This window comes from Pelodiscus sinensis, unplaced genomic scaffold (assembly GCF_049634645.1).
Source record: "Pelodiscus sinensis isolate JC-2024 unplaced genomic scaffold, ASM4963464v1 ctg84, whole genome shotgun sequence".
Lineage (NCBI taxonomy): Eukaryota > Metazoa > Chordata > Testudines > Trionychidae > Pelodiscus > Pelodiscus sinensis.
This window is the reverse complement of record NW_027465889.1, coordinates 449,907-476,236: the sequence shown is the minus strand read 5'-3', so window position 1 is coordinate 476,236 and position 26,330 is coordinate 449,907. Positions and strand designations below refer to the sequence as shown.

Here is a 26,330-nt window from a genome sequence, read left to right as displayed (position 1 = left end):
TGAGGTGGCTGGAAAGCAAAGGTAGCCCGGGTTGGATCAATGGACGGGAAGGTGGCTGGAAAGCAAAGGGAGCCTGGGTTGGATCAATGGACGGTGAGGTGGCTGGAAAGCAAAGGTAGCCCGGGTTGGATAAATGGACAGGAAGGTGGCTGGAAAGCAAAGGGAGCCCGGGTGGGATCAATGGACGGTGAGGTGGCTGGAAAGCAAAGGGAGCCTGGGTTGGATAAATGGACGGGAAGGTGGCTGGAAAGCAAAGGTAGCCCGGGTTGGATAAATGGACGGTGAGGTGGCTGGAAAGCAAAGGGAGCCCGGGTTGGATCAATGGACGGTGAGGTGGCTGGAAAGCAAAGGGAGCCCGGGTTGGATCAATGGACGGTGAGGTGGCTGGAAAGCAAAGGGAGCCCGGGTTGGATAAATGGACGGGAAGGTGGCTGGAAAGCAAAGGGAGCCTGGGTTGGATAAATGGACGGGAAGGTGGCTGGAAAGCAAAGGTAGCCCGGGTTGGATAAATGGACGGTGAGGTGGCTGGAAAGCAAAGGGAGCCCGGGTTGGATCAATGGACGGTGAGGTGGCTGGAAAGCAAAGGGAGCCCGGGTTGGATCAATGGACGGTGAGGTGGCTGGAAAGCAAAGGGAGCCCGGGTTGGATCAATGGACGGTGAGATGGCTGGAAAGCAAAGGGAGCCCGGGTTGGATCAATGGACGGTGAGGTGGCTGGAAAGCAAAGGGAGCCCGGGTTGGATCAATGGACGGTGAGGTGGCTGGAAAGCAAAGGTAGCCCGGGTTGGATAAATGGACGGGAAGGTGGCTGGAAAGCAAAGGGAGCCCGGGTTGGATAAATGGACGGTGAGGTGGCTGGAAAGCAAAGGGAGCCCGGGTTGGATCAATGGACGGTGAGGTGGCTGGAAAGCAAAGGGAGCCCAGGTTGGATCAATGGACGGGAAGGTGGCTGGAAAGCAAAGGGAGCCCGGGTTGGATCAATGGACGGGAAGGTGGCTGGAAAGCAAAGGGAGCCTGGGTTGGATCAATGGACGGGAAGGTGGCTGGAAAGCAAAGGGAGCCCGGGTTGGATAAATGGACGGGAAGGTGGCTGGAAAGCAAAGGGAGCCCGGGTTGGATCAATGGACGGGAAGGTGGCTGGAAAGCAAAGGGAGCCCGGGTTGGATCAATGGACGGTGAGATGGCTGGAAAGCAAAGGGAGCCTGGGTTGGATCAATGGACGGTGAGGTGGCTGGAAAGCAAAGGGAGCCTGGGTTGGATCAATGGACGGGAAGGTGGCTGGAAAGCAAAGGGAGCCCAGGTTGGATAAATGGACGGGAAGGTGGCTGGAAAGCAAAGGGAGCCCGGGTTGGATCAATGGACGGGAAGGTGGCTGGAAAGCAAAGGGAGCCCGGATTGGATCAATGGACGGGAAGGTGGCTGGAAAGCAAAGGGAGCCCAGGTTGGATCAATGGACGGTGAGATGGCTGGAAAGCAAAGGGAGCCTGGGTTGGATCAATGGACGGTGAGGTGGCTGGAAAGCAAAGGGAGCCCGGGTTGGATCAATGGACGGGAAGGTGGCTGGAAAGCAAAGGGAGCCCGGGTTGGATCAATGGACGGTGAGGTGGCTGGAAAGCAAAGGGAGCCTGGGTTGGATCAATGGACGGTGAGGTGGCTGGAAAGCAAAGGGAGCCCGGGTTGGATCAATGGACGGGAAGGTGGCTGGAAAGCAAAGGGAGCCCGGGTTGGATCAATGGACGGGAAGGTGGCTGGAAAGCAAAGGGAGCCCAGGTTGGATAAATGGACGGGAAGGTGACTGGAAAGCAAAGGGAGCCGGGTTGGACCAATGGACGGGAAGGTGGCTGGAAAGCAAAGGGAGCCTGGGTTGGATCAATGGACGGTGAGGTGGCTGGAAAGCAAAGGGAGCCCGGGTTGGATAAATGGACGGGAAGGTGGCTGGAAAGCAAAGGGAGCCCAGGTTGGATAAATGGACGGGAAGGTGGCTGGAAAGCAAAGGGAGCCTGGGTTGGATCAATGGACAGGAAGGTGGCTGGAAAGCAAAGGGAGCCCGGGTTGGATCAATGGACGGGAAGGTGGCTGGAAAGCAAAGGGAGCCCGGGTTGGATCAATGGACGGTGAGATGTCTGGAAAGCAAAGGGAGCCTGGGTTGGATCAATGGACGGTGAGGTGGCTGGAAAGCAAAGGTAGCCCGGGTTGGATCAATGGACGGGAAGGTGGCTGGAAAGCAAAGGGAGCCCGGGTTGGATCAATGGACAGTGAGGTGGCTGGAAAGCAAAGGGAGCCCGGGTTGGATCAATGGACGGGAAGGTGGCTGGAAAGCAAAGGGAGCCCGGGTTGGATAAATGGACGGTGAGGTGGCTGGAAAGCAAAGGGAGCCCGGGTTGGATCAATGGACGGGAAGGTGGCTGGAAAGCAAAGGGAGCCCAGGTTGGATAAATGGACGGGAAGGTGGCTGGAAAGCAAAGGGAGCCTGGGTTGGATCAATGGACGGGAAGGTGGCTGGAAAGCAAAGGGAGCCCGGGTTGGATAAATGGACGGGAAGGTGGCTGGAAAGCAAAGGGAGCCCGGGTTGGATCAATGGACGGGAAGGTGGCTGGAAAGCAAAGGGAGCCCGGGTTGGATCAATGGACGGTGAGGTGGCTGGAAAGCAAAGGGAGCCCGGGTTGGATCAATGGATGGGAAGGTGGCTGGAAAGCAAAGGGAGCCCGGGTTGGATCAATGGACGGTGAGGTGGCTGGAAAGCAAAGGGAGCCCGGGTTGGATCAATGGACGGGAAGGTGGCTGGAAAGCAAAGGGAGCCCGGGTTGGATAAATGGACGGGAAGGTGGCTGGAAAGCAAAGGGAGCCCGGGTTGGATCAATGGACGGTGAGGTGGCTGGAAAGCAAAGGGAGCCCGGGTTGGATCAATGGACAGGAAGGTGGCTGGAAAGCAAAGGGAGCCCGGGTTGGATCAATGGACGGTGAGGTGGCTGGAAAGCAAAGGGAGCCTGGGTTGGGTCAATGGACGGTGAGATGGCTGGAAAGCAAAGGGAGCCTGGGTTGGATCAATGGACGGGAAGGTGGCTGGAAAGCAAAGGGAGCCTGGGTTGGGTCAATGGACGGGAAGGTGGCTGGAAAGCAAAGGGAGCCCGGGTTGGATAAATGGACGGGAAGGTGGCTGGAAAGCAAAGGGAGCCCGGGTTGGATAAATGGACGGGAAGGTGGCTGGAAAGCAAAGGGAGCCCGGGTTGGATCAATGGACGGTGAGGTGGCTGGAAAGCAAAGGGAGCCCGGGTTGGATAAATGGACGGGAAGGTGGCTGGAAAGCAAAGGGAGCCCGGGTTGGACAAATGGACAGGAAGGTGGCTGGAAAGCAAAGGGAGCCCGGGTTGGATCAATGGACGGTGAGGTGTCTGGAAAGCAAAGGGAGCCTGGGTTGGATAAATGGACGGTGAGGTGGCTGGAAAGCAAAGGGAGCCCGGGTTGGATCAATGGACGGGAAGGTGGCTGGAAAGCAAAGGGAGCCCGGGTTGGATCAATGGACGGTGAGGTGGCTGGAAAGCAAAGGGAGCCTGGGTTGGGTCAATGGACGGTGAGATGGCTGGAAAGCAAAGGGAGCCTGGGTTGGATCAATGGACGGGAAGGTGGCTGGAAAGCAAAGGGAGCCCGGGTTGGATCAATGGACGGTGAGATGGCTGGAAAGCAAAGGGAGCCCGGGTTGGATCAATGGACGGGAAGGTGGCTGGAAAGCAAAGGGAGCCCGGGTTGGATAAATGGACGGGAAGGTGGCTGGAAAGCAAAGGGAGCCCGGGTTGGATAAATGGACGGGAAGGTGGCTGGAAAGCAAAGGGAGCCCGGGTTGGATCAATGGACGGTGAGATGGCTGGAAAGCAAAGGGAGCCCGGGTTGGATCAATGGACGGGAAGGTGGCTGGAAAGCAAAGGGAGCCTGGGTTGGGTCAATGGACGGGAAGGTGGCTGGAAAGCAAAGGGAGCCCGGGTTGGATAAATGGACGGGAAGGTGGCTGGAAAGCAAAGGGAGCCCGGGTTGGATAAATGGACGGGAAGGTGGCTGGAAAGCAAAGGGAGCCCGGGTTGGATAAATGGACGGGAAGGTGGCTGGAAAGCAAAGGGAGCCCGGGTTGGATCAATGGACGGTGAGATGGCTGGAAAGCAAAGGGAGCCTGGGTTGGACCAATGGACGGTGAGGTGGCTGGAAAGCAAAGGGAGCCTGGGTTGGGTCAATGGACGGGAAGGTGGCTGGAAAGCAAAGGGAGCCCGGGTTGGATAAATGGACGGGAAGGTGGCTGGAAAGCAAAGGGAGCCTGGGTTGGATCAATGGACGGGAAGGTGGCTGGAAAGCAAAGGGAGCCCGGGTTGGATAAATGGACGGGAAGGTGGCTGGAAAGCAAAGGGAGCCTGGGTTGGATCAATGGACGGGAAGGTGGCTGGAAAGCAAAGGGAGCCCGGGTTGGACAAATGGACAGGAAGGTGGCTGGAAAGCAAAGGGAGCCCGGGTTGGATCAATGGACGGTGAGGTGGCTGGAAAGCAAAGGGAGCCCGGGTTGGATCAATGGACGGTGAGATGGCTGGAAAGCAAAGGGAGCCCGGGTTGGATCAATGGACGGTGAGGTGGCTGGAAAGCAAAGGGAGCCCGGGTTGGATCAATGGACGGTGAGGTGGCTGGAAAGCAAAGGGAGCCCGGGTTGGATCAATGGACGGTGAGGTGGCTGGAAAGCAAAGGGAGCCCGGGTTGGATAAATGGACGGGAAGGTGGCTGGAAAGCAAAGGGAGCCCGGGTTGGATAAATGGACGGGAAGGTGGCTGGAAAGCAAAGGGAGCCCGGGTTGGATCAATGGACGGGAAGGTGGCTGGAAAGCAAAGGGAGCCCGGGTTGGATAAATGGACGGGAAGGTGGCTGGAAAGCAAAGGGAGCCCGGGTTGGATCAATGGACGGTGAGGTGTCTGGAAAGCAAAGGGAGCCCGGGTTGGATCAATGGACGGGAAGGTGGCTGGAAAGCAAAGGGAGCCCGGGTTGGATCAATGGACGGGAAGGTGGCTGGAAAGCAAAGGGAGCCGGGTTGGACCAATGGACGGGAAGGTGGCTGGAAAGCAGCTTGACCAGTGTTTCCCAAATAGTGAAGTGAACGCAAGAGCCCGATCACCCCCCTTTCCTCTCCACGGTCGCTTTTTTTTTTGTGCTTGACCTTTTTCCACTTTTTTTTTTTGGTCGACCAGTTTTTCCCCAGTGTTTTTTTAATTGACAGTTCCCCCCCCCTTTTTTGGGGGGGGGGATGGATCAGTTTCCCACGGTGTTTTTTTTAAAGGGTTCCATGGCCAAATAAAACTGGGAAACGCTGGGCTAGTCTGTCGGGCCCAGCGGGTAGTGAGTCACGACTCCACGTCAGGCTGGCGGTCGGTTTCTTGCGAAGTGCCCCAAGCATCGGTTCTAGGGCCACTTCTGTTCATCTTTATTAATGACCTGCATGAGGGGATGGGTTGCACCCTCAGCAAGTTGGCAGATGACACTAAGCTGGGGGGAGAGGTAGATACGCTGAAGGGCAGGGGCAGGGTACAGAGTGACCTGGACAGAGTAGAGGATTGGGCCAAAAGAAATCTGATGAGGTTTTCTGCAGAAAAGGACCTGGGGGTTACAGTGGATGAGAAGCTGGATATGAGTCAACAGGGCGCCCTTGTAGCCAAGAAGGCTGATGGCATATTAGGGTCCATGAGGAGGAATGTTGCCAACAGATCCAGAGAAGTGATTATTCCCTTTATTTGGCTCTGGTGAGGCCACATCTGGAGTATTGTGTCCAGTTCTGGGCCCCTCGCTATAGAAAGGATGTGGACACGTTAGAGAGGGTCCAGCGGAGGGCAACGAAAATGATTCAGGGGCTGGAGCACATGACCTATGAGGAGAGGCTGAGGGAGTTGGGTCTGTTTAGTCTGCAGATGCGAAGAGCGAGGCGGGATTTGATAGCAGCCTTCAACTTCCTGCAGGGAGGTTCCAAAGAGGCTGGAGAAAAGGTAGCTTAAATGACTACTTCTTGGAGCAGCTGGTGCTCTGTGCTCACAGCCCAGAGTTTAAAGAGAAGCTAGATAATTTCATGGAGGTCAGGTCCATAAAAGGCTATTAGCCAGGGGATAAAATGGTGTCCTTGGCCTCTGTTGTCAGAGGCTGGAGAGGGATGGTGTCAAGGGGGCAAGCCCCCACCGTGCCTCAGTGCCCCCTGACTGTCCTCATCTAGCCCCTCTCAGGGCAAGTTGCAGTCTGTATGGGTTGCTCATCATTGGCATTGGGTTGTCTCCACTGTCCTGCTCACCTAGTCGGCTTCATGAGCCACCCGCAAACCAGGGTTTTGTCTCCACCCCCTAGCCAGGGGGACTCTTGGCTGGCCCTCTCCCAGCACTTGCTGGCTAGCCCCCAGCTTGCCTCCCTACTAGGAGCTCCTGCTTCCTCCACTGGCTCCCCCATAAGCAAACTGGGCTTCGCTATTTATAGCTTCCAGCTGGGCTCTCCCCGCCAAACGGGCTTCTCTGTATATCTGGCAGCTGGGCTCTCCCTCACCCTAATGGCTTCAGCTCTCCCCTCCCGGCAAACTGAGCTTCCCTCAATAGCTGCGAGCTGGGCAGCCCCTAGCCCGAACAGCTTCAGCTGGCTGCTCTGTTACCAACCCTAGCTCAGGGTCTGAGTCCTGGTCTTAAAGGGCCAGTGCAGGGCAGGCACCCTGTCACAGATGGCAGGAGACAAATCTCTTGATCGTTGCCTTCGGTCCACCCTCTCTGGGGCACCCGGCACTGGCCACTGTGGGCAGACAGGACACTGGGCTAGATGGACCTTTGGTCTGACCCAGCACGGCCGCTCTTATGTTCTTGTGCAGTGGTGGATGCAGAACAAGGAGCAATGGTCTAGGTTGGATATTAGGAAAACTGATTTCCCTAAGCAGCTGGGGAAGCGCTGGGCTGGGTTCCCTAGGGAGGGGGAATCTCCATCCCTAGAGGTGTTTAAGTCCCAGCTGGACGAAGCCCTGGCCGGGATGACTGAGTCGGGATTGGTCCTGCCCTGGGCAGGGGGCTGGACGTGATGCCTCCTGAGGGCTCTGCCAGCCCTGGGGTTCTGTGATTCTAGGAAGGGAGGGGATGGGGGAGGGAGGGAGGGAGGGAAGAAGGTGAGCAGACAGGCAGGCAGGCACGCGGCCCCAGAGCACAGGGAGAGCGGGCGCCAGGCTCTGGGGGCGGAGCGTGGGCGGGGCTGGGCTGACGGTTTGGGACAGCAGAGCCCCCCGCACACCGGCTGCCCACGGTGGGTACAATTCTCTGCATGGCCACGCTCAGCCACGCGCTGCTGCCGAGCTCCGAGACGCCAAGAGCAGCCAGAGGGGACAGCCAAGCGCGAGCCTGGCCTCTGGCCGGCAGGCCAGCAGGGGTTTCCCGAGACCTGGCTGCTCTGCTTCAGCCTGCGCCCAGCGCCCTCCCATGCTGCCCCTTTGGGCCAGGGTCCCTGGGGCACGCCTCTGCTCAGCCTGCATGGGCCTCCCTGGCCTCTAGCCCCTCCTGCCCCAGTCCCCGCTGGGCTCGCTCCATGGGCCCAGTATGCCAGCAGCCAGGGGGCTGGGCTGCATTGGGTTGCCAGCTTTGTACTCACCCAAACCCAAACGTCCTGCCCCACTCCTCCCCTGAGGCCCTGCCCCCGCTCACTCATCCCCCTCCCTCCCTCTCTCATTTTCACAAGGGTGGGGGTGCAGGCTCTGGGGGGTCGGGGTGCAGCAGGGGATCCAGGCTGGGGCAGGGACTTGGGGTGGCAGGGGCGCAGGCTTGGGGCTCTATCCGGCACGCCCCCCTTTTGGCTTCTCTAGGGAAGCGCCACAGGCACTACTTCCGCAGCTCCCATTGGCTGCGGTTCCCAGCCAATGGGATTTGCTGAGCCTGGGGCGGGGCAGCACCCGGAGCCCCCTGGCTCCACTCTGGACTGGGTGTTGAACCAGAGCCGCCAGGATCCCTTTTCAGCTGGGCCTCGCAGTCGAATCCCAGACACCAAGGGGGGGCTGGAGCTGGGGAGAAAGACTCAGCCCCGCCCTGGTGCTCTGTGCTCACAGCCCTTCCTGGAGGAGCGGCGTGGAGGCCGGCCCTGCTCCAGGGCCTGGGGCCTGGAGACAGAGCAACCCAGCTGCCTGCACCAAGACAGGTGAGTCCTGGAGCCAGCCCCTCAGGGACTGCCCTGCCCCCCCTTTGCCCCAGCCCCACTGCCTGGTGAAAAGGCCATGCCCCCCCATGATGCCCTGCAGCACTGGGAGAGGGCCAGGACCACGCCCCCTCAGCCCCAGGCCCCACCCCTTCCTGCCCCAAGCCCCGCCCCCTGCTCCAGTCCCTCGTTCCACAAGTGCCCTCCCCCAGCCAGGCAGCCCTGGGGACGCGCATGGCTCAGGCCCAGCCACACTGCCTGGCGACGGCGGCCGGTGAGCGCGGAGCGGCCGGTCAGCGCCGGGGGGCTGCCTCCTGCTGCGGGCGCCAGACTCCCCCTGCCAGTCCTCCAGGCTGCCCCTTGCCTCTCCCACCCAGAGCATTTGTGGGGGCACAACCCCCGTCACACGTCACCTGGGCCTCACTGCCCCTCCTCCATCTCCTGCCCTCCTGTCCTCGATGCCCCTGACTGCCGCTACCCCTCCCCACTAGGCTCTCACACGGCTCCCTCGGTGCCTGCAGCCTGGCGCCCCCTCCTGCCAGGAAGTCGGTGCCCTGCGCGTCCGAGCACCCCCCTGAGGCTGAGGAGCGCAAGAGCGAGCGCAGGGAGAACCGCAGCAGCACCTTCTTCGGGTACCGGCGGCAGGAGCACCGCCAGTCCGTCTCTGAGCCCCCGGAGCCCAAGGTACAGCTGCCCTGGAGTGAGCTGTGGTGCCTGCTGCGGCGCCCTCCCCGGCCCATCCCCTGCTGGGTCTGTGCCCCCCGCTCCCCGCATGCAGTGAGCTGCATTCCCCAGTGCCATGGCCCTCACTGCACTCCAGTGCCATGGCCCTCACTGCGCCCCTTGCTGGGCCTGCACCCTGCGCATACAGTGAGCTGCATTCCCCAGTGCCATGGCCCTCACTGCACTCCAGTGCCATGGCCCTCACTGCGCCCCTTGCTGGGCCTGCACCCTGCGCATACAGTGAGCTGCATTCCCCAGTGCCATGGCCCTCACTGCACTCCAGTGCCATGGCCCTCACTGCGCCCCTTGCTGGGCCTGCACCCTGCGCATACAGTGAGCTGCATTCCCCAGGGCCATGGCCCTCACTGCACTCCAGTGCCATGGCCCTCACTGCGCCCCTTGCTGGGCCTGCACCCTGCGCATACAGTGAGCTGCATTCCCCAGGGCCATGGCCCTCACTGCACTCCAGTGCCATGGCCCTCACTGCACCCCCTGCTGGGCCTGCACCCCTCCCCCACACGCATGCAGTGAGCTGCATTCCCCAGTGCCATGGCCCTCACTGCGCCCCCTGCTGGGCCTGCACCCTGCGCATACAGTGAGCTGCATTCCCCAGTGCCATGGCCCTCACTGCACTCCAGTGCCATATCCCTCACTGCGCCCCTTGCTGGGCCTGCACCCTGCGCATACAGTGAGCTGCATTCCCCAGTGCCATGGCCCTCACTGCGCCCCCTGCTAGGCCTGCACCCCACCCCCCCACGCATGCAGTGAGCTGCATTCCCCAGCCCAGTGCCATGCCCCTGCTGGGCCTGCACCCCTCCACACTGCAGCCACGGCACCCCTGCTGCCCTCAGCGGTGCCAGTGCTCAGTGGGCCTCCACAGCCCAGCCAGGCCGTCACTTCCAGCTCCCCGTCGGTTCCTGGCTAGGCCACTGGGCCTTTGGCTCCCTGGCAGGGGGCTGGTGCCTCGGACCTAACCTGCTGCCCCTTGCGCCTCAGGAGGAGAAGTGGAGACTGTCCCGGAACATGTCGGAGAGTGTCCTGGGTGGTGCCGAGGCAAAGCAGCTCCCCACAGAGAGAGATGCCAGCCATGCCCCTCCCAGCGCAACAGGTACAGACGCCCCTCCCCCTCCTACACTGCAGGTAGAGACACCCCCTTCCCCCCAACGTAGCAGGGACAGACGCCCCTCCCCCTCCTACACTGCAGGTAGAGACACCCCCTTCCCCCCAACGTAGCAGGGACAGACGCCCCCTCCCCCTCCTACACTGCAGGTAGAGACACCCCCTTCCCCCCAACGTAGCAGGGACAGACGCCCCCTCCCCCGCCTACATTGCAGGTAGAGACAGCCCCTTCCCCCCAACGTAGCAGGGACAGACGCCCCTCCCCCTCCTACATTGCAGGTAGAGACACCCCCTTCCCCCCAACGTAGCAGGGACAGACGCCCCCTCCCCCTCCTACACTGCAGGTAGAGACACCCCCTTCCCCCCAACGTAGCAGGGACAGACGCCCCCTCCCCCTCCTACACTGCAGGTAGAGACACCCCCTTCCCCCCAACGTAGCAGGGACAGATGCCCCCTCCCCCTCCTACACTGCAGGTAGAGACACCCCCTTCCCCCCAACGTAGCAGGTACAGACGCCCCCTCCCCCTCCTACACTGCAGGTAGAGACACCCCCTTCCCCCCAACGTAGCAGGGACAGACGCCCCCTCCCCTGCCTACATTGCAGGTAGAGACAGCCCCTTCCCCCCAACGTAGCAGGGACAGACGCCCCTCCCCCTCCTACATTGCAGGTAGAGACACCCCCTTCCCCCCAACGTAGCAGGGACAGACGCCCCCTCCCCCTCCTACACTGCAGGTAGAGACACCCCCTTCCCCCCAACGTAGCAGGGACAGACGCCCCTCCCCCTCCTACACTGCAGGTAGAGACACCCCCTTCCCCCCAACGTAGCAGGGAGACGCCCCTCCCCCTCCTACACTGCAGGTAGAGACACCCCCTTCCTCCCAACGTAGCAGGGACAGACGCCCCCTCCCCCTCCTACACTGCAGGTAGAGACACCCCCTTCCCCCCAACGTAGCAGGGACAGACGCCCCTCCCCCTCCTACATTGCAGGTAGAGACACCCCCTTCCCCCCAACGTAGCAGGGACAGACGCCCCCTCCCCCTCCTACACTGCAGGTAGAGACACCCCCTTCCCCCCAACGTAGCAGGGAGACGCCCCTCCCCCTCCTACACTGCAGGTACAGACACCCCCTTCCCCCCAACGTAGCAGGGACAGACGCCCCCTCCCCCTCCTACACTGCAGGTACAGACACCCCCTTCCCCCCAACGTAGCAGGGACAGACGCCCCCTCCCCCTCCTACACTGCAGGTAGAGACACCCCCTTCCCCCCAACGTAGCAGGGACAGACGCCCCTCCCCCTCCTACACTGCAGGTACAGACAGCCCCTTCCCCCCAACGTAGCAGGGACAGACGCCCCCTCCCCCTCCTACACTGCAGGTAGAGACACCCCCTTCCCCCCAACGTAGCAGGGACAGACGCCCCCTCCCCCTCCTACACTGCAGGTACAGACACCCCCTTCCCCCCAACGTAGCAGGGACAGACGCCCCCTCCCCCTCCTACACTGCAGGTACAGACAGCCCCTCCGCCCTTTACATTGCAGGAGCAGACGCCCCCTCCCCCTCCAGCAGAGCAGGAGCAGACCCTCCCTACCTCACCTACATTGAAGGTACAGATGCCCCCTCCCTTCCTACATAGCAGGGAGAGACGCCCCCTCCCCCTCCTACACTGCAGGTGCAGAGGGCTCCCCCCCCCCCGTAGCAGGTACAAACACCCCTCCTCCCCCCAATGTAGCAGGTAGAGACCCCCCCATCCCACATAGCAGGTAAAGAGGCCCTCTCTCCTGCCCACACAGCCATTACAGACGCTCCCCCCTACATTGCAGGTATAGACGCTCGCCCCTCCTCCTACATAGCAGGGACAGACGCCCCCTCCCCCACCTGCATTGAAGGTACAGACGGACCTTCCCCCCTCAGTGTAGCTGGTACAGAGGCCCTCTCCCCCTCCCACGTAGCAGGTACAGAAACCCCCCTCCTCCCCTACACTGCAGGTGCAGATGGCCCCTCCCCTCCCCCCGACGTAGCAGGGAGAGACGCCTCCTTTTCCCCCAGACGTAGCAGGGACAGACGGCCCCTCCTCTCCTCCTGAACATGACAGGGACAGATGCCTCCTCCCCCCAACAGTGGGTACAGACGCCCCTCCCCCCTGTACTCAAGGTATAGATGCCCCTCACCGCAATGTGGCAAGTACAGATACCCCCTTCCCCTTAAATGGCAGGTACAGCTCATAGAATCATAGAGTTGGAAGAGTCATTAAGTCCAGGAGTCATCAAGTCCAGCCCCCTGCTCCAGGGAGGACCAACCCCAACTAAATCAACCCGGCCAGGGCTGTGTCAAGCCGAGACTTAAACACCTCTAGGGATGGAGACTCCACCCCCTCCCTAGGGAACCCATTCCAGCGCTTCCCCACCCGCCATGGGAAAGAGTTTTTTCTAATATCCAACTTAGATTGAGCCCATTGCTCCTTGTTCTGCCATCCGCCACCACTGAGAACGGCCTCGCTCCATCTTCTCTGGAACGCTCTTCAGGAAGTTGAATGAAGGCTGCTATCAAATCCCCCCTCACTCTGCTTCTGCAGAATAAATAAGCCCAAATCCCTCAGCCGCTCCTCGTTGGTCATGTGCTCCAGCCCCCGAATCATATTGGTTGCCCTCCGCTGGACCCTCTCCAATGCGTCCACATCCTTTCTATAGCGGGGGGGGGGGGGTGGAGGGGGGCGCAGAACTGGACACAATACTCCAGATGTGGCCTCACCAGACCCGAATAAAGGTGAATAATCACTGCTCTAGATCTGCTGGCAATGCTCCTCCTAATGCACCTAATACGCCATTAGCCTTCTTGGCTACAAGGACACCCTGTTGACTCATCTCCAGCTTCTCATCCACTGTAACCCCCAGGTCCTTTTCTGCAGAACTGCTACTTAGCCAGTCAGTCCCCTGTAACAATGTTTGGGATTCTTCCGTCCCAAGTGCAGGACTCTACACTTGTCCTTGTTGAACCTCATCAGATTTCTTGTGGCCCAATCCTCTAATCTGTCCAGGTCACTCCGGACCCTGTCCCTGCCCTCCAGCGTATCTACCTCTCCCCCTAGCTTAGTGTCATCGGCAAACTTGCTGAGGGTGCAATCCATCCCCTCAGCCAGGTCATTAATAAAGATACTGAACAAAACCGGTCCTAGAACCGACCCTTGGGACACTCCCCTAGAAACCGGCCGCCATCCTGACATCGAGCCGTTGATCACGACCCGCTGGGCCCGACAGTCTGGCCAGCTTTCTACCCATCTTACCGTGCATCTAGCCAATCCACAATCCCTTAACTTGCTGGAAGAATATTGTGGGAGACCGTATCAAAAGCCTTGCTAAAGTCCCCTCCCCCCCCCGAATGCGGCAGGTACAGACTCCCCCCTTCCTCCCAACATGGCACGTCCAGAAGCCCCCAGGTTGCCGTGGGGTTACTACTGGGCACCGAGCTGCCCCCCCCCAGTGGGGCCCGGCCTCATGGGGCAGCTCTCCCACGAGTGTCTGCAGCGCCTGTCTGGAGTTGTGCCAGGCCGCCCTGTGGTGGGCTGGCCCCGTGGTGCCCGGCCCGGCTCTGGAACAGGGCTCCGGTTTGGTTGAGCCTCATGCAGGCTCCCAGTTCCTGGTCACAGCTGGGGGCCACAGGGACATGCCCAGTCACTCAGCACACAGTGTTCAGGGGCTTTGAGGTGCCCTGGCTGCGTGGAGGCCTCGCCTGCCCCCCCTTGAGCACTGGGATTTGGCCAGAGCCAAAGGCCGAGGGCGGGGGGGGGGGGGGCTGTGTATTGTTTAGGCTGCACACAGGTGTTGCCCCAGTGCCCCGTGCTGGGCCCCCCCCCAACCGGCTCCATGTGATCACCAGCTGACTGTCTAACCCCCGGGGCGATCCATGGCGGGCTCTGCTCCCACCCCGCTCCTGCGCCAGCTGTGCAGGACCTGGCAGGATTCAGCTCTGTGCTGTGTGTGCGCAGGTGCAGCAGGCCTGCCCCGGGGATTCACAGGCCGGGTGAAGAGTGCCAGCAAGGCCGCCCCACTGCCCCGGAAGATCAGCTCCAGCGTGTATGAGACCTTCCTGGAGCAGAGCCCTGTGCCCAGCAGCGGGAAGGTACAGAGGGGGCTGCGCAGGATCGCCCAGCACCACGGGGGCGCGGGCCCAGCACCCTCACTGATGCTCCTTTCTCTTCGTTTTAGCAGCTGACGGTGGATGGCAGTAAGGCGCTGAAATCGCCCCCACCGCCTCCCCCCAAGGCCAAGCGCCTGGTCCAGCCCTGAGCGCTGCCCTGCGGCCCCAGGACTGGCCCCTTGCTGTCCCATGCAGGAGGGGGACTTTGCTGATGGTGTTCGCTGGCCGCTTGGTTCTCCCCCCCTCCCCGATGCTGACCCTCTGTGCCCGCCTCGCTCCCACCCTCCCCTGCCAGGAGCCAGACCTCTCTGTCCTTCCTCCGGCAGCCTGGCCCTCAGCAGCAGCCCCAGCCTGGGCCCATATGAAGAGCTGCTCCAGCCCCAGCACTTGGCCAGCTCACCCGGCAGGAGGGCTCTGGGTCCCTCCCCCGACCACACTGTGCTCTTGCTGGGCTTGTTCCCTGTGTGAACACCCGGCCCTGGGGCAAGGCCGTCCACAGGCCCCTTCCATTCTAGGCCTGGCCCTGTGCTGGCTGCAGCTCCGTCACAGGCAGCCTCACCCCACCCCACCCCCATCCCAGGCCAGCTCTCCAGCTCCTGCCCCTGGGAGCACTCAGGACCCCCCCCCCCAGCTGAGTGCACAGGGCTGGACTAGTCTCCGTGCGCCCCCCCCCCCGAACTGCCTGCTGCACCGCCAGGGCCTTCCACAGCTACCACAGGTCAAGTGAGCTAAGGCCACGGCCCAGCACCCAGTCCCAGCGAGCTCCGGCCCCAGCAGCCGAGGGGGGGGCAGTGCCCCTGGTGGAGCCCCTGCACTTGTGCCCCCCCCAGGATGTAGTCTGCCCCTGGTCCCTGCCCCACTCTTTTTCCCATAGCAACTGCACCAAGCTGGCCAGGCCTGCGGCTTTCCCCGTGCGCCCCCCTGCAGTGCTGGGCTGCTTACGCCTTGGGGTGGCCTCCAGCTGCTTGGCAATAAGGGGTAAATGCTCCGGACTGCCCAGCCCAGCGCCGTGAAGGCAAATGCCCGGGGGCCACGGCGGAGACACTGGTGGGGGGAGGCAGGGGGCCCGTTACCCAGCATTGGCCTTGGCCAGGGTCCCTGAGAGACCCCGCTCCCTGCCCAGCAGCCCGGAGGAAGCCTGGCTCAGGAAGGCTTCCTGCCCTCCAGGCCAGTGCCCACAAGCCAAGCCAGGAACCAGCTCTGCCCCAACAAATGGCTCAGGGCCCATGGTGGGGGGTGGGGGTGCTGCCTCCCCCCACATGCCCAGCCCTTGTGGCCTCCCAGGGGGTGTTCGGCAGTAGGGGCTGGGGTGGGCGCTGTGAACACAAAGCCCTCAAGAAACCTGTGAAGGCAACACCCTGTGTGGCTCATTTGACACACGGGAGACTCTGCGGCATGAGGAGGGCGACCCAGCCCCCCCCGCCACATACTAACCATTAGTCACCACTCCTCTCAGCCCCAGGGCTAGAACCCAGGTGTCCTGACTCCCTGCCCCGCAATGGGTACTGGCAGCCACATCTGGGCCCCATCCTGGGCTGGGCTGCGGGGTGCTAGGACCATGCTGGGGCTTCTGAGAGGTTGAGGGTTCGGAGGGGGCTGTCCTGGGGAGAGGACTCCCTCCAGCAGGACCACTCCGTGGCCCTCACCCGCACTATGGGGCACCTCACCTGGCTGCAGAAAGCCCTGGGCTGGGGCTGGCAGGTGCCGCTCTCTGCACCCCAGCCCTGTGGCACTTCGAGTACATCGCCTGCTAAGGTGCCTGGGCTTGCCAGCAGCCACAGGCCAGAGCCGGCACCTTACCTCAGACAGCACCGAGGCGAGGCACAGGGACGTGCACTCCTACAGGGATCACTTGTCCTCTTCCCACCAGATGCTTCCCCTGGAACTGATGTGCAGGAAGCAGGGCAGGGGCCGCAATTGGGGGGGAGGGAGAACACCCCACTCCCCCCCACACACATTCATACCTGAAGTCTATTTACCACAGGCCAAGCTCTGAACTGTAACACCACTCGTGTGCGGGGCAAGGAGTTTGGAAGCTGGGAGCAGCACAGCTTCTGGGGCAGGGAGTTTCTCGACAGAGGCAGGGTGACAAATTGTCCCAGTCATCAGATGACCCTGAAAGCAATGCGAGCCAACCCAGTTAAAAGGACAGAAACAAGGGGTAGGAAGGAAAGGAGGGAGGTAAATAGTCGTCCCCTCCCACTGCTGTTCCAGTCATAAATGATCTAGAAAAGGGGTGAATAGTGAGAAAGCAAAATCTGCAATGATACAAAATTACTCCAAAGCAGCCTGAGCAATTACAAAGGGTCTCACACACCTGGGCTGGGCAAAGGAACAGCAGAGAAAATTCTGTTTTGATAAACGCAGTGTGATGTAGTGCGCGGGCCATACCCTCCAGGCAGACTCCAGTGGCTGTGGGCAGGGGTGACCCTACTGGCCGGTACCTGTAGCACTGCCCAGCAGGACAGCTGCCTTAAGTCATGTAGGCAAAGACCCAACCTGTCTGAGTTGAGGGCAGGCAGGGAACAAAGGGAGGGAGGTTTCGGGGGAAGAGGCCGTTGCTGGCTGGGAACCTGAAGGAAGCAACCTAAACTGAGGGCTGAGGGTCTAGTGATGACAATCGACCCCCTAACCCAAGGGGGCTGAGGCATCCTAGCCCTGACTCCTGAAACCACATCACATCTGTGCTGTGCTTTTGCTTTGCTGTATCCCAGAGGAGCAATAAACCCTTTCTATACTACTGGTTGGCAGAGTCACATCTTGCTGCAGACGGGGTGCAGGATCGGGGGGTACCCAACATACCGCCACACAAAGTAATGCTCGTGGTAAAATATAATCCCAAGTAATCATCCAAACGGATGGGTCTAACTTAGCTGAACCCATCCATGACGAGGTCAGAGTTACAGAGGATAGTGCTCCGAAAACATCTCCTCAATGTACAGTGGGCAGTCATTAGGAAAGCCAAAAAATAGATTGCTTCTGGATAAATGCAGGGTAGGCCCACAGCTTGAACCTGGTGTGCAGATTTGGTCACCCCATCTCAAAACCGGTACCTTGGCTTTGGAAAAGGCCCAGAGAAGGGCCCCAGAAACGATTAGGAGCACTGAACACGTTCCTGTGGAGGAGAGGTTAAGACAGGAACTTCTCAGCTTGCAGAAAGATAAGGCAGAAGTCAATCAAACCATGAACAGGGTGGAAAACCTGACTAAGGGATGTTCTTTACTCCTTCACATAGCACAAGAACTAGGAGTGACGCCATGAAATTAATAGGCAGCAGATTTAAAACAAAGTATTTCTTCGAGCTGTGGAACTCTCTGGCAGGTGCTGCGAAGGCCAGAACTGTACGGGGGTTCACCTAAGAACTTGCTAAGTCTTTGAGGACATTAGCCAGAGATGCTGCACCATGTTCTGCGTGTCCCTCACTGGTTTGCTAGAAGCTGGGAATGGATGACGGGAGGGATCACTGGATGATTCCCTGTTCTGGTCTTTCCCTTCAGAGCACTGGCCACTGTCAGCAGGCAGGACGCTAGGCTGGATGGCCACTGGTCGAGACGAGCCATTTCAATGATGCCAGATGCATCTGCCCACCACTGTAACCCACTAAGCCCCCCTCTCCCCAGACTGAGAAGCCAGGAGCCCTGAGAGGATTTCTCTGGCTGACAAGTCAGTAGCAAGGAATACACATTTACACCTGTCCCTTGTGACTTGCTGTAAGATGTCAGAACATGCTGTTTGAGCTAAACGGACCTACACTATTTTCCTTTATACAGGTAGCAAATACAGGGCTTCAGGCCATTAAAACGGCTAAATAATCTGCCAAAAACCTAGTCTTCAAGTGCCTAAAATAGCTCCTGGAATCAGAGTTAAAGCTGCTCCCCAACCAAGATCTGAACAGGCACGCTCGTGTCACTCAGGTTAACCAACCCCGCCCCCTTGACCAATGGAGCAGCCTGGAGGCTGAAGAGCAGAGCCCAGGCCAGGGCCAGAGGGCTCCAGAGCAGGCTGAGACACTACAGAGTAACTGGAGCCTGTAGTTCTCAGGCAGCCCCAAGGCACAGCTGGGGCCTGGCCAGTTTCAGCCCCATTGGTTAAAGCCTGGCCTGGAAGAGAAACCCCTCTGGCCTCCCCAGAGCGCTCAGGCTCCCCCCACCATGACCCATCATGATCTCAAGCCCTCAGGTCTGGCCAGAAGAGTCAGATTTATTTTTTGTGGCTAAAAAGAAATCCCCCTCCCCCCCCCGGTTTAACACAACAGCCCAAGTGGAGAAGGCAGGGCCAGGCTGCTCGAGTCCAGTCCCTCCTGGGGCCAGTTCCAGCTCTGCAACACGGTCTGGCTAGCTGGAGACAGGCAGGTCTGATGTGAGGTACACAGGCACTTACTGCCCCCCGTGGGCAGCTGGATACTGCCTGGGCTGGCACACAGCCAGGGCCCTGCTGCATCTCAAGCATGCTGGTTCAGAGGGTTCAGGATTCCACGGCAGTGCTGAATCATGCAAAACGGCCATGCTGAAGTCACGCTCCCTGTGGGCCCGAGCCCTGCGCACGCCCCAGGCAGGAGGGTGAAGGGCTGCCTCAGTGGCTCCCATCAGCCCGCTGTGTCCCGTACTTCTCCAGGTATCTCCTGTGGGGCAGGAAGAGTCCATTAGTCAGGCACCAACAGGGTCTGGGGAGGGAGCGGATTCCCCAGGGTGGCAGCTAGAGGAAACGGAAGACGGGCCTCTTGGGTTCTATTCAGATGACACTGAACTGCGGAGGGGGCGGGGGGCTGCCTCCCTGACAAGAGCCTGGGGTTCACATGCAGGCAGCAACCAGCGGCGCTGACCTGGAGAAAAAGAACCTGGTCCCAGCACCGTGTAATGAAGGGAGGGGCAGTGCCTCCATGGCTGTGACCCCTCCCCTCTACTCTGCACTAGGCTCATAGGGCAGTAAAGTTACCAGGGGCTCATCGGACCTTGCCCCGCCCCCGTGTCTGACTCAAGTGTAGAGACCAGCCACGTACCCTATAGCTCTGAGGTTCCTCCAGACGTGGTCCTGACCCTCCTGCCACTCCCAGACAGCTGAAAACTGCCAGGGGGTCATGAGGAACCACTTCCTGGGAGATAAGAAACTGCTCTCAGCTCCCCGGGGCCACGCCAGCGCGGATCCCCGAGGGGAGCTGGCAAAGAGCCTCCTCCCAGCACGATGGGGGGAGGCCAGTCAAACACCACAGGCAGCTCTGCTCTCCGGAATCTGGCATGTGGCAGCTGCCCTCACAAGCACAAGTGTAACCAAAGCTGTCAAGTTGCTCCACAGGGCTGCACTGAAATCGGAGGTACTTTCTGTAGGCTTGGTTCACATCCTGCAAGATGTGGGGATGGGGATGATGGAGGCAGGCGTTCACATCCTGACCCTGTGACAGTGCGTGTTCAGTCAGCGTCTCCAAACCTAGGATTGCAAGACAACCCCCCTTCTCCTTCGGAGTGAGGAAATACCTTCCCCCAGCTATTCCCACACCGACTGGGTACATGTCACCTCAGGACGGGACGCAGAGATGAATTTTTTTGGATACCTTAACTGACTGCTTCTTGGAGCAGCTGGTTCTGCAACCCACAAGGGGAGAGGCAGTCCTAAGTGGAGCGCAGGGTCTGGTCCAGGAGATAACTATAGTCATTCCTCATTTAACACGTGCCCGCTTAACACGTTTTCGCAATAGCACCATTTTTTTTTCCCAGCCAGGGGGCAAAATACCAGACTGTCGGGGTCAATATCGGACACCTGGCAACCTACAACACAACCAGCAATTGGGCCCAGACTCCCCTTCTCCCCCACCCCCGATTTACCTGGTTCTGCAGGGGAGCTGTCTGGCCAGTCCCTCCTATCCTTAAAGGGGCCATGCTGATTTTTTAATTTTTTTTTGCTTAACTCTCTGGGTCCCTTTTTTTTGGCTCAACAACTTTGGTCCTCCCCCCTTTTTTTCCAACAAATTTTTTTCCATTTTTTTTTGGGGGGGGGGGGGAGAGGTGTGGTCTGTATTTTTTGGTTAAAGCATCTGGCAACCCTAACCCAATCCCCCTCCGCTCTCCTTCTCTTGCCTTCCCGAGAGCCAAACACCTCCTCTCCCTGCTGTAACCCAGTCCTCTTTCTCCCCCAACCTTATGTCCCGGTCCCAACAGACACCACTGCTTGAAACACAACCCCCACCTTTTGTATTATTTTCAGTGGGAAAATTGACCCTGCATAACACGTTTTCACTTAACACGATCATTTTCTGAAACGTATCTATAGTGTTAAACGAGGAATTACTGTACGTAGATTTCCAGAAAGCCTTTGACAAGGTCCATCACTAAAGGCTCTTAAGGAAAGTAAGTTGTCATGGGATAAGAGGGAAGATCCTCTCATGGATGGATACCCGATTAGAAGACAGGACACAGAGGGGAGTAAACGGTCAGTTTTCAGAGTGGAGAGAGGTATTATGGGATAAACTGGAGAAAATGGAATAAATTGCCAAGGCAGGCCATGAAATCTCCATTACTGGAGATATTAAAGAGCAGGTTAGAGAGACAAAGACCTGTCAGGGATGATCTAGAGCAGTGTTTCTTAAACTTTTTAAGACCGAGGTACACCAAACAATTTTTTTTATGAAGAACACCAAGGATTTTTTGTTGCGCAAAACAAAAGTCGAGGGGAAAAAGGGTTGGGGGAAGTTACTGAGGAAAAAGGGTGCCTGCCCCTTTAAGGGAGGCCATTTTGAATTCTGTTTACTGCTGCATACCTCCGGCAGCCAGTGTGCCATGGAACACAGGTCTAGATGTTGCTTGGTCCTGCCATGAGGGCAGGGGACTGGACTCGATGACCTTAACTGCTTGAGATAGTTAAGACCAAAGCAGACTGTGAAGAGCTTCCAAAAGTGTTTGGGCAACAAAATGGCAAAGGGAATGTAATGTGGATAAATGTAAAGTAATGCACATTGGGAAAAGAACCCCAGCTAGACACAATGTACAATCTGATGGGGACTGATTTAGCTACAACTACCCGAGAGAGCTCTTGGCGTCATCGTGGACAGTTAGTTCTCTGAAAACATCCACTCGGTGTGCAGCGGCAAACAGAAGGTTGGAAAACATTGAAAAAGGGACAGAGAACAAGACAGAGAATCTCTTATTGCCTCTAGAGAAAACCTTGGGACGGCCGCATCTTGAATACTGTGTACAGATGTGGTCACCTCCTCTCAAAAAAGATCTGTGGGCATTGGAAAAGGTTCAGAAAAAGAGAACAAAAATGATGAGAGGTTTGGAATGAGTCCCATATGAAGAGAGATTAAAAAGACTTGACTTCTCAGCTTAGAAAAGAGGAGATGAAGGGGGGATATGATAGAGGTCTGTAAAATCATGAGTGGTGTGGAAAAGGTGAATAAGGAAAAGTTATTTACTAGGGCAGTGATTTAAAAAAATTAATCACGATTAATCATGACATTAAACAATTATAAGACTCCAGCTGCCCCGGGCTCCACTTGGCGCTGCCCCTTTGAAACACTGTGGCTGCGTTTCAAAGGGGCAGTGCTGCACAGAGCTGGGTCAGCTGGGGTCTCCAGCTGACCTGGCTCTGCTTTGAGATTTGCACCATGGCATTTCAAAGGGGCAGCACCACGGAAACGCCTGCGATTAATGTGTGTTAATTATGTCCTGCGTTAACGCACATTGACTGATAGCCCTATTATTTAATCATTCCCACAATATAAGAACCAGGGGTCACCAAATGAAATTAAGAGGTAGCAGGTTTAAAACAAATGAAAGGAATCATAGAACTGGAAGAGACCTCAGGAGTCCATCAAGTCCAGCCCCCTGCTCTAGGCAGGACCAATTCCAACTAAATCAACCCGACCAGGGCTTTGTCAAGCCGAGACTTAAACACCTCTAGGGATGGAGACTCCACTACTTCCCTAGGTAACCCATTCCAGTGCTTCACCACCCTCCTAGTGAAATAGTTTTTCCTAATATCCAACCTGGAGCTCTCCCACCACAACTTGAGCCCATTGCTCCTTGTTCTGCCATCTGTCACTACTGAGAACAGCCTCTCTCCATCCTCTTTGGAACCTCCCTTCAGGAAGTTGAAGGCTGCTATCAAATCCCCCCTCACTCTTCTCTTTCACAGACTAAACAGACCCAACTCCCTCAGCCTCTCCTCATAAGTCATATGCTCCAGACCTCTCATCATTTTGGTTGCCCTCCGCTGGATCCTCTCCAATGCGTCCACATCCTTTTTGCAGTGGGGGGTCCAGAATTGGACACACTACTCCATATGCGGCCTCACCAAAGCCGAATAAGGGGGAATGATGACATCTCTGGATCTGCTGGCAATGCTCCTCTTAATGCAACCTAATATGCCATTAGCCTTCTTGGCTACAAGGACACACTGTTGACTCATATCTAGCTTCTCATCCACTGTAACCCCCACGTCCTTTTCTGCAGAACTACTACTTAACCGGTTGGTCCCCAGCTTGTAACTATGCTTGGGATTCTTCCGTCCCAAGTGCAGGACTCGACACTTGTCCTTGTTGAACCTCATCAGATTTCAATCCTCCAATTTGTCTAAGTCACTCTGGACCCTATCTCTGCCCTTAAGCGTATCTACCTCTCCCCCTAGCTTAGTGTCATCTGCAAACTTGCTGAGGGTGCAATCCATCCCCTCATCCAGATCATTAATAAAGATATTGAACAAAACCGATCCTAGAACCGAACCTTGGGGCACTCCGCTAGAAACCGACCGCCATCCTGACATTGAGCCATTGATCACTACCCGCTGGGCCCGGCCTTCTAGCCATCTTTCTATCCATCTTACCGTCCATTTATCCAATCCACAATCCCTTAACTTGCTGGCAAGAATATTGTGGGAGACCATATCAAAAGCCTTGCTAAAGTCAAGGTATATCACATCCACTGACTTCCCCATGTCCACCGAGCCAGTTACCTCATCATAGAAGCTAATCAGATTGGTCAGGCACGACTTGCCCTTTGTGAATCCATGCTGACTATTCCTAATCACTTTCCTCTCATCCAAGTGCCTCAATATGGATTCCTTAAGGATCCCTTCCATGATTTTTCCAGGAACCGAGGTAAGACTGACCAGCCTATAGTTCCCTGGATCATCCTTCTTCCCTTTTTTGAAGATGGGCACTACATTTGCCTTTTTCCAGTCATCTGGGATTTCTCCCGATCTCCACGACTTTTCAAAGATAATAGCCAAAGGCTCCACAATGACATTTGCCAACTCCCTCAGTACCCTCGGATGCACTAAGTCCGGACCCATGGATTTATGTACGTTTAGCTTTTCTAAATAGTTCCTAACCTGTTCTTTACCCACCACAGGCTATCCATCTTCATCCCATCTTGCGTCACTTGGCGCAGAAGTCCAGGAGTCGACCTTGTCCGTGAATACAGAGGCAAAGAAAGCATTGAGTACTTCAGCTTTCCCCACATCATCTGTCACTAGGTTACCTCCTTCATCCATTAGGGGCCGCACACCCTCTCTGATCACCTTCTTCTTGTTAACATGCCTGTAGAAACCTTTCTTGTTATCCTTCACATCCTTAGCCAGTCGCAATTCCATTTGCGCTTTCGCCTTCCTGATAACCCCCGTCATTCTTGAGCTAGATCTTTAAACTTCTCCCTGGTCATTTGTCCAAGTTTCCACTCTTTGTAAGCTTCCTTTTTGTGCTTAAGTTCACCAAGGATTTCCCCTGTAAGCCAGTCCGGTGTCCTACCATGTTTGCCTCTCTTGCTACGCGTCGGGATGGTTTCTTTCTGTGCCTTCAATAAGGCTTCTTTAAAATACTGCCAGCTGTCCTGGACTCCTTTCCCCTTCATGTTAACATCCCAGGGGATTCTGCCCATCAGATCTCGGAGGGAGTCAAAATCTGCTTTTCTGAAGTCCAAAGTGTGTATTTTACTACTCTCTTTTCTTCCTTTCATCAGGATCCTGAAATCTACCATCTCATGATCACTGCTTCCCAGGCTGTCACCCACCTCCACTTCCCCTATTAGTTCCTCCCTGTTTGTGAGCAGAAGGTCAAGCTGAGCACAGCCCCTGGTCGGATCCTTCAGCTCTTGTGTCAAGAAGTTATCCCCAACATTCTCCAAAAACTTCCTGGATTGCCTGTGTACTGCCGTATTGGTTTCCCAGCAGATGTCAGGGAGATTAAAGTCCCCCACGAGAACCAGGGCCTGCGATCTGGCAGCTTTGCTCAGTTGTCCGAAGAAAGCCTCATTTACCTCATCCACCTGATTCGGTGGCCTGTAGCAAACACCAACCACAACATCACTGCTGTTGTTTGCTCCTTTAAACTTAACCCATAGACTCTCAACAGGTTTTTCTCCCTCTTTATACTGGAGTTCAGAGCAATCGTAGTGCTCTCTTACATATAGTGCAATTCCTCCTCCTTTTCTCCCCTGCCTGTTGTTCCTGAACAGTCTATACCCTTCCATGACAGCGCTCCAGTCATGCGAGTCATCCCACCAAGTCTCTGTTATCCCAATTAAATCATATTTCTTGGTCTGGGCCAGTGCCTCCAGTTCTTCCTGTTTTTTGCCCAGGCTTCTCGCATTAGTGTACAAACACCTCAGGTAACCAGTTGATCGTCCTATCTTCTCCATTCGAAACAATTCGAAGAAAGCTCCATTCGAAGCTTTTCTTCACGCATCAGAGTCAACCTGTGCAACTCCTTGCCAGAGGATTTGGTGAAGACTACGACTTTAATCAGGGGTCAAAAAAGAGCTAGGTAGATTCATGGCGGTTAGGTCCATCAGTGGCTATTAGCCAGGATGGACAGGAATGGTGTCCCTAGCCTGTCTGTATATGGATGACAGGGAAGGGATCATGTGATGATTACTTGTTCTGTTCCCTCCCTCTGGTGCATCTGGCACCGGCCACTGTCAGCCGACAGGACACTGGGCTGGATGGACCTTTCGTCTGACCCAGTACGGCTGTCCTTAGGTTCAGTCTCTATTTGTACCTTTGCCATGGCTTCTAGATGAAGCAACAGGACTTCATCGGCAAGGCAGCGGCTCCTTCACCCACCCGCAGACAGTTGAAAGCGGCACTGGACCCGGTGTAAAAAACACAACCTTCCGAAGCCACCTAGCCCCATCTGCCATGACATCAAGATGGGGTGACAGACCTTCGTGCCCCTGTCTGTCAGATGATGCCAGGCAGAATGGGGCTAGGTGCCTTCGGGAGGGTGTGCTCTTGCCTGTCCTATCGACCTGCTGACGGGTTTGAGGCGAAGGACAGACAGTGCCCACACTGTATCCTGGATGCTGTGCACATGGCATTCTGACCATGTGGGGCGTGCTGCTGGGGCGGGCATGGCCTGTGGAACAGAGGGGTGCAAATTCCCAGGGAGTTCAGGACTGTCCACCTGCTCTCTCGGCAGCCCGGAGCCCTCACAGGGCACATCCTCAATGACAGCCCAGAGCCAGGGTGCACAATCCATGGACACCGTAGTGCCCAGCAACCTGGCCATGCGATCAGAGGCATCCAACTGCTGTTACATCCTTGAGCTCTGCGCTGCAGTCGTGAGGGTATCACCCACGCCGGAAGTCACACCTGGCCAGCAAGGCCTGACAGTCAGCCATGCACAGCTGCAACACAGCTGGAGTCGGACCTCTTCCCAAGCCAGTCAAAGCATCTGGTATCCTTGTGCTCTTGCTCTCGCTCAGCTTCTCTTGCCAGCCAAGGTTTCTCAGGAGGCTGTGTCAGTGAGTGCACAACATCAGAGCCTCAGACAGCGTCCAGTAACTTGTGAGATTTCTCCAATCTAGCCAAGGGTATCAGCAGCTCCTAGAACAATGGACTGGAACACTGTGCCGACACTGGCGAGACCAGGAAAATCTTCAGTGCTGAGACAGGATGTCATGCTGCCCTGTGCCGGGTGGTCGGGCCTGCTGGAGACAGCTCCTCCTTTCCTCAAATGGTGGAGACAGGCTTCTCCATGCTGGCCACGGGGGCTAGCCCCCCCACAGGACAATCTACTCTCTAGGTGGCTCAGGCGCTTCTCCAGAGCCGGGTTCCATCTCCCCAGCTCTTGATGTCCTTATGCAGGGGTGGGCAAAAGGGCCTCCATGGGCCAGATGCAGCCCGCCAAGCAACTTGAACTGGCCCGTGGAGGCCCTGCCGCTCCCCCTGCCCCCAGGCTAATCAGGGCCTGGGGGCGGGGGGAAGCACG

General features: G+C 57.5%; 3 protein-coding genes across 8 annotated transcripts in view; 1 reads left to right on the top strand and 2 right to left on the bottom strand.

Annotated features, from left to right (window-relative positions):
• The window catches only part of LOC112544149 (dedicator of cytokinesis protein 2-like), a 77,504-nt gene extending 57,414 nt beyond the window's left edge, over positions 1-20,090 (top strand). The window contains exons 14-19 of one of the 4 annotated variants that reach the window (XM_075916055.1): positions 8,074-8,162; positions 8,651-8,843; positions 9,879-9,990; positions 11,539-11,604; positions 13,983-14,116; positions 14,206-20,090. In XM_075916055.1, coding sequence (XP_075772170.1) covers positions 8,074-8,162; positions 8,651-8,843; positions 9,879-9,990; positions 11,539-11,604; positions 13,983-14,116; positions 14,206-14,283 — 672 coding nt within the window. In that variant the 3' untranslated portion in view covers positions 14,284-20,090. Of the gene's footprint in view, positions 1-8,073; positions 8,163-8,650; positions 8,844-9,878; positions 9,991-11,538; positions 11,605-13,982; positions 14,117-14,202 lie in introns of all 4 variants that reach the window. The other 3 variants (XM_075916056.1, XM_075916054.1, XM_075916057.1) reach the window with 3 other exon arrangements.
• The window catches only part of AUP1 (AUP1 lipid droplet regulating VLDL assembly factor), a 27,859-nt gene continuing 19,843 nt past the window's right edge, over positions 18,315-26,330 (bottom strand). For both annotated transcript variants that reach the window (XM_075916059.1, XM_075916058.1), the window contains one exon: positions 18,315-18,755. In XM_075916059.1, coding sequence (XP_075772174.1) covers positions 18,707-18,755 — 49 coding nt within the window. In that variant the 3' untranslated portion in view covers positions 18,315-18,706. The remainder of the gene's footprint in view (positions 18,756-26,330) is intronic.
• LOC142824298 (uncharacterized) overlaps positions 20,185-26,330 on the bottom strand; it is an 8,116-nt gene continuing 1,970 nt past the window's right edge. The window contains exon 2 of one of the 2 annotated variants that reach the window (XM_075916061.1): positions 20,185-26,309. In XM_075916061.1, coding sequence (XP_075772176.1) covers positions 23,746-24,759 — 1,014 coding nt within the window. In that variant the 5' untranslated portion in view covers positions 24,760-26,309 and the 3' untranslated portion in view covers positions 20,185-23,745. The remainder of the gene's footprint in view (positions 26,310-26,330) is intronic. The other variant, XM_075916062.1, reaches the window with a different exon arrangement.